This window comes from Elephas maximus, chromosome 2 (assembly GCF_024166365.1).
Source record: "Elephas maximus indicus isolate mEleMax1 chromosome 2, mEleMax1 primary haplotype, whole genome shotgun sequence".
NCBI classification, from domain to species: Eukaryota; Metazoa; Chordata; class Mammalia; order Proboscidea; family Elephantidae; genus Elephas; species Elephas maximus.
Genome location: NC_064820.1, coordinates 44,429,605 through 44,436,853, shown reverse-complemented (window position 1 = coordinate 44,436,853; position 7,249 = coordinate 44,429,605). Strand labels below are relative to the sequence as shown.

The 7,249-nt window shown below is 38.8% G+C and overlaps 1 protein-coding gene across 1 annotated transcript; it reads right to left on the bottom strand.

Annotated features, from left to right (window-relative positions):
• Window positions 1-305: 305 nt before the first annotated feature.
• On the bottom strand, window positions 306-1,962 carry LOC126062179 (guanine nucleotide-binding protein G(I)/G(S)/G(O) subunit gamma-5-like). Its single transcript, XM_049859389.1, is given in 3 exon segments — window positions 306-370; window positions 373-555; window positions 1,890-1,962. Coding segments are annotated over 3 exon segments (321 nt in total).
• Window positions 1,963-7,249: the final 5,287 nt, after the last annotated feature.

Below are 7,249 nucleotides of genomic sequence, written 5' to 3'. Positions count from 1 at the left end.
CAGAGACAGACCTTCAGAGTCACAGTCAAGTGGATGGATACTGGGTACATGAGGTACACATTTTTTTATAAGAAGTATTTTATTATATGTGCCTGCCAATGTCCATAAAATAATTACCTTTGTGAAATAGAAATTAATGAAAATTCAGAGGTAGATATTAAGGATCAACAAAAGTAGAAATTTGTATAGTATGGCACATGTGCTACAGGGATAAACTTTTGTACAGGTTTCAAAATTTAGCTTTCCTTTTAATATTCACTGGTTCATGAAAAGTGGTTTAGGAAACCTTTGAAGGATTCATTTTACTACAAAAACAAACAGACTTTCTGGGATCTAAAGGCATATGTACTTGAAGATACTCCAGTCAGCAGGGGTCATGTTAAGCATTCTGCAGACAGAATTGTTTCAGGTCTGCAGCTTCCTGGGAAACCTTCATGCGGTTGAGCCCAGCTTCCAGCCAGAGCTGCTGAATCACTTTCTTTACAGCGGCAAAGCTGGAGGAGCCAGACTTGATGCACCAGAAAGTCGGGCTGATTCTTATCTCTAGGTCAGTCGCTCCGTAGAGGTACACATTTTTTGAGATGCAAAGCAAACTTCAGAGACAGACTTCTTATTTTCTTTTGGAACTTCCTTTCTTCTACCTGGCCCTCCATCAAAGGGTGAATACCTTGAAGTCCTGTTCCAGCTGTGTAACTCTGCCTCCCTGGCTATTGTTGATTGGACCGATGATGGATATCTGAACCAAAATTAACCTATTAGATTCCCTCTCCTGGGCATTTCTTGAATGAAGATGTTGTTATTTTTAGGTACCCTCGAGTTGGTTCTGACCCATAACCATCCTATGTATAATAGAACAAAACACTGAATGGTTCTGCATCATCTTTGCAAATTGTTGCTATGTTTGAGCAAAATTGTTGCAGCCACTGTGTCAATCCATCTTCTTGAGGGTCTTCCCACCATCCTTGCTTCTAAGGAGCATTCTGGTTGTACTTCTTCCGAGACAGTTTTGTTCGTTCTTTTGACAGTTCAAGGTAGATTCAATATTCTTCACCAATGCATAATTCAAAGGCATCAATTCTTCTTCAGTCTTCCTTATTTCCAGCCCGCACATGCATATGAGACTATTGAAAATATAATGACATGGGTCAGGCATACCTTACCCTCAAAGAAACATCTTTGCTTTTTAACACTTTAGAGAGGTCTTTTGCAGCAGATTTGCCCAATGCAATGCATCATTTGATTTCTTGACTACTACTTTCACAGGTATTGATTATGGATCAAAGTAAAAGAAATTCTTGACAACTTCAAACTTTTCTCTGTTTATCATGATGTTGCTTATTGGTCCAGTTGTGAAGATTTTTGTTTTCTTTATGTTGAGATGTAATACATACTGAAGTCTGTGTGTGGTCTTTGGTCTTCATCAGTAAGTGCTTCAAGCCCTCTTCACTTTCAGTAAGCAAAATTGTGTCATATGCATATCACAGGTTGTTAATAAGTCTTCTTCCAATCCTGAAACCCTGTTCTTCTTCATATAGTCTGGCTTTTCAGATTATTTGCTCAACATATAGGTTGAATAAGCATGGTGAAAGGATACAACCTTGGCCACACCTTTCCTGATTTAAAGCCATACAGTTCAAATTACTGCCTCTAGGTCTATGTACAGGTTCCACATGAGCCCAATTAAGTGTTCTGGAATTCTCATTCTTCCCAATGTTATCCATAATTTGCTATGATCCATGCAGTTAAATGTCTTTGTATAGCCAATCAAACACAGATAAACACCTCTCTGGTAATCTCTTTCAGCCAAGGTCCATCTGACATCAGCAATGACACCCCTCATTCCATGTCCTCTTCTGAGCCCAAGAGATGCCCCTGTATTCTCATAATACATGCCTCTATCCCATCTTTTTCATTTTCCTTTTTGCAATCTGGATTGGTATCAGCTATTTGCAACCATCCCATTGTCACCGAGTCAATGCTGACTCATAGTGACCCCAAAGGACAGAGTAGAACTACCCCATAAGGTTTCCAAGAAGTGCCTTGTGGATTCGAACTGCCAACCTTTGGTTAGCAGCTGTAGGTCTTAACCACTACGCGACCAGGGTTTTCTTTACGACCATTGTCCTAGTTTATACACTGAGCTTGGAGACCAAAGGGCTGGAGCAAGGCAGTGATCAGGTGCCCTCAAAAAGAATTGAGGCTGTCATGAATATACAAGCAAAAATTCTCAACAAAACTCTAGCCAATGGAATTCAACAGCATATCCAAAAAAATAAAATATCATGACCAAGTGGTATGCAAGGATGGCTCAACATTAGAAAATTAATCAACATAATCCAGCACATAAATAAAACAAAAGAATCACATGATCATTTCAATCAACACTGAAAAGGCATTTGACATAGGCCAACACCCATTCATGATAAAAACGCTCAGAAAAAATAGGAATAGAAGAACAATTCCCCAACAAAATAAAAGGTGTTTGTATAAAATCAACAGTCAACATCTTTCTCAACAGAGAGAGACTGAAAGTATTCTGCTTGAAAATGGGAACCAGACAAGGATGCCCTTTATCACCACTCTTATTCAACATTGTGCTGGAAGTCCTAGCTAGAGCAATGATGTGAGAAAAGGAAATAAAGGGCATCCAAATTGGTAAGAAAGTAGTAAAACTATTGCTATTCATAGATGATATGATCCTATACATAGAAAACTCCAAAGAATCCACAAAAAAGTTACTGGCACTAATAGCAGATTTAGGCAAAATAGCAGAATATAAGATTAACATATAAAAATCAACTGGATTCCTCGACACCAATAAAGAGAGCTTTGAAAAGGAAATCGCCAAATCAATACCATTTACAATAGCTCCCGAGGATAAAATACATAAGAATAAATCTAACCAAGGATGTAAAAGATCTACACAAAGAAAACTACAAAACACTACTGCATAAAACCAAAATTGACCTACATAAATGGAAAAGCATATCGTGCTCATTAATAGGAAGACTCAACACCACGAAAACGTCAGTACTACGCAAAGTGATCTACAGATACAAGGCAATTCCAATTCAAGTTCCAACAGCATTCTTTAACCAGATGGAGGAACAAATAGCCAACTTTATATGGAAAGGGAAGAGGCCCCAGATAAGGAAAGCATTACTGAAGAAGAAGAATAAAGTGGAAGGCCTCAAAAAATCTGATGTAAAACAATTATATAGCCACAGTAGTTAGAACAGCCTGGTACTGGTACAACAACAGACACACAGACCAATGGAACAGAATTCAGAACCCACATGTAAATCCATCCATCCACAAGCAGTTGATTTTTGACAAGGACCAAAGTCCATTAAGTGGGGAAAAGATAGTCTCTTTAACAAATGATGCCGGCATAACTGGATGTCCATCTATAGAAAAATGAAACAGGATCCATATCTCACGCCATACACAAAAACTAACTCAAAATGGATCAAAGACCTATATATAAAACCTAAAACAATAAAGCTCATGGAAGAGAAATAAGGGCAATGCTAGGGGCCCTGATACATGGCATAAATGGTATACGAACCATAACTAACAATGTACAAATGCCAGAAGAGAAAGTAGATAAATGGGAGCTCCTAAAAATTAAACGCTTATGCTCATCAAAAGATTTCACCAGAAGAGTAAAAAGAGAATCTACAGACTGGGAAAAATTTTTGGCTGTGGCATATCCAACAAGGGTCTAATCTCTATAATCTACAAGATACTTCAACACTTCAATGACAAAAAGGCAAATAATCCAATTTAAAAATGGGCAAAAGATATGAATACACAGTTCACCAAAGAAGACATTCAGGTAGCTAACAGACAAATGAGGAAATACTTGTGATCATTAGCCATTAGAAAAAAGCATATTATAACTTCAATGGGATACCTTCTTACCCCGACAATACTGGCACTAAGCAAAAAAAAAAAAAAACAGAAAATAATAAATATGGAGAGGTTGGTTGCAAAGAGATTCAAACTCTTAGGGATTGCTGGTGGAAATGTAAATGGTACAACCACTATGGAAAACAATATAGTTCTTCCTTAAAAAGCTAGAAATAGAAACACAATATGACCCAGCAATCCCATTCCTAGCAATATATCCTAGAGAAATAAGAGCCATCACACGAATAGACATATGCACACCCATGTTCATTGCAGCACTATTCACAATAGCACAAAGATGGAAACAACCTAACTGCCATCAACAGATAATTGGATAAACAAATTATGGTACATACACACAATAGAATACTATGCAATGATAAAGAACAATGATGAATCTTCAAAACATCTCACAACATGGATGAATCTGGAGGACGTTTTCCTAAGTGAAATAAGTCAACTACAAAAGGACAAATATTGTATGAGATCGCTGTTATAAAAACTCAAGAAAATTTACTCACAGGAAAAAAAAAATTCTCTGATGGTTATGAGGGTGAGGAGGGATGGGGAGAGGAAATCACTAGATAGCAGCACACAAGTGTCAGTCTTGGTGAAGGGAAAGACAATACACAATATCGGGGAAGTCAGCACAACGTGACCAAAGCAAAGTCGTAAACGTTTCCAAGACACATCCAGACACCGTGAGGGACCAAGTTGCTGTGTCTGAGGGCTGGGAACCATAGTGACAGGGGACATCTAGGTTAATTGTTATAACATAGTTTTAGTTCATACATCCCACTTTGGTGAGTAGTGTCTCTGGTCTTAAAAGCTTTCGAAGGGCCATCTAAGGTACATCTATTGGTCCCATCCCATCCAGAGCAAAGGAGAATGAAGACAGCCAAAGACACCAGTGAAAGATTAGTCCAAAGGACTAAAGGACCACATGAATCATAGATTCCACTAGCCTGAACCCAGAAGAACTAGATGGTATACGGCTACCACCACCAACTGCTTTGACAAGGATCACAATACAGTGTCCCAAACAGAGTGGGAGAAAGATGTAGAACAAAATGCAAATTCACACACACACAAAAAAAGACCAGGCTTACTGGTCTGACAGAGACTGGAGGGAGGAACCTCCAAGACTATGGCCCCTGGAAACTCTGCTAACTCAGAACTGAAACCAATTCCAAAGCCCACTTTTCAGACAAAAATTAGACAGACTTATGAAACAAACAACACATGTGAAGAATGTGCTTCTTAGTTCAATCAAATGTTCGAGACCAAAAGGGCAACTCTTGCCCAAAAGCAAGATGAGGAGGCAGGAAATTACAGGAATATTAGACAAATGGACACAGGGAGCCCAGGGGTGGCAGGGGTGGGGGTGGGGATCGGAGAAGGGGAGAGTGCTGTCACATTGTGGAGATTGCAACCAATGTCATAAAACGATATGTACATAAATTTTCGAATGAGAAACTAATGAGCTCTAAACTTTCACCTAAACCACAATTAAAAAAAAAAAAAAAAGGCACTGAGAATCATATAAGATAAAACTAAACCTGTGGTCAGAACCAAGGGGTGAGAGATGAGCTAGGACTGGGTAACAAAATCCAAAATACAATAACCAGTAGATTTAAAAAAAGAGTAAGAGGGATTTCTTTTCTTAAGAGTGGGGACATAGGAAGAGACAAGGACTTTGTAATCAGGAGGCCTGGACACTCATTTTCTTGCTGGATGCTGTGTGGATGAATTGAAATGGATTAAAGACTCAGGGTTGGACAGATGTGACAACTACCACCTCAATGTTTATGTAGTTTCCTGAAGGTATGTTTCTAAGTTATTTCCTGGTATTTATCATTATTTTAAATGGCTGTTCTCCATCAAATTAATATGTCATCATTTACCATTACTTTATTATGCCATGTTTAGGAGATTTCAGTTTTCTGCTGCCAGAATAACTCTGCTCTGATCATCTTTATAGATTTATACTTTTGAGTTCATTCCTGTGATACACTTTCTAATTTTTCAAGAATTAGATCACTGGATATATTAACATATTTAAGGCAAGTGATCTAAGTGGCCAGTGTTTTCCAGAAGAGTTTTACCAGTATATAACATTGTCATCAGCCTTCCTGTTTCCCTGAAACCTTATCACCACTGAGTTTTATAACTTTTCTTCCTGTTTTTTCAAATAGTTTCACAGACAAATGACATCTCATGGTTTTTATTTGCATGTCTTTAATTCTAAGTAAGATGATTGATCATTTTTCCTTGTATTAATTTACCAAAACTAATTCTAAAGTTTTCTCCAGTCATAGAGTGTAAATTACAATTAGATTTAGCTGTAAATGACAAAAATTAAAAATCCAAACAATTAAAAAAAAAAAAAAAGAACAGTGGCTGTTTTCTTTCTCACATAAAAGAAGTCTCTCAAGATTGTCCAGGGCTGGCAAGGTACCCCTTGTTGTCAGGGACCCAGGCTCTGTAAATCTCATGGCTCTATTATCCTCAGCAACAGCTTTTGCTTCCTGATCTATATTCCATTCAGCATGAAGGGGATGGGGGTGGGGATGGGATATGCTACTTCCCTTTAAAGACATTTTCCAGAAGGTGCACACCACCTCTGTTTATATCCCATTGGCCAGCACTTAGTTTTATTTCCAAGAATGAAAAGGGGAACAGATACCATGTTAATGAGCAGTCTCTGTGACAGACAGCTAGTCTCCATCTTCCATTAGGATTGAGAAAGTACCCAGTGAGGAAAAGATGGAGCCATCCGGGGGAGGCAGTGTGAAGAGAGCCAAGGCTCAGAGATGCACAAAGAAATAAGTGCGCGGCAGTGGAAAAACAACTCCTGTGGGAAATCGGATGCTCCCTGATCGTGGGTTCTTTTCAGATGCTAAACCCTTGGCCCTCTCTAATAGACCTTCCATTTCCTCCCTAAATTCTAAACATTTTTCAAGGCCCAACTCATATCTCAACTTTTTCTGCTACCTCCCCTACCAACGCAAGCACTTATTAGTTACTACTCATTTCAACCTTGACTCTAAGACGGGTCTTGGTAGTTAGCATTCGGACGTGTTTACTTGACCCAAAAAAACAAACAAAAAAAACCAAGTACCTTCAGGTCGATTCCGACTCATAGCAACCCTATAGGACAGAGTAGAACTGCCCCATAGAGTTTCCAAGGAGCGCCTGGCGGATTCGAACTGCCGACCCTTTGGTTAGCAGCTGTAGCACTTAACCACTACACCACCAGGGTTTCCAATTGACCCAAAGACATTATAAATTTATTGAAAGCACAAAAGCACAAAGTAGCCCTTGGAAGTCACGTCTC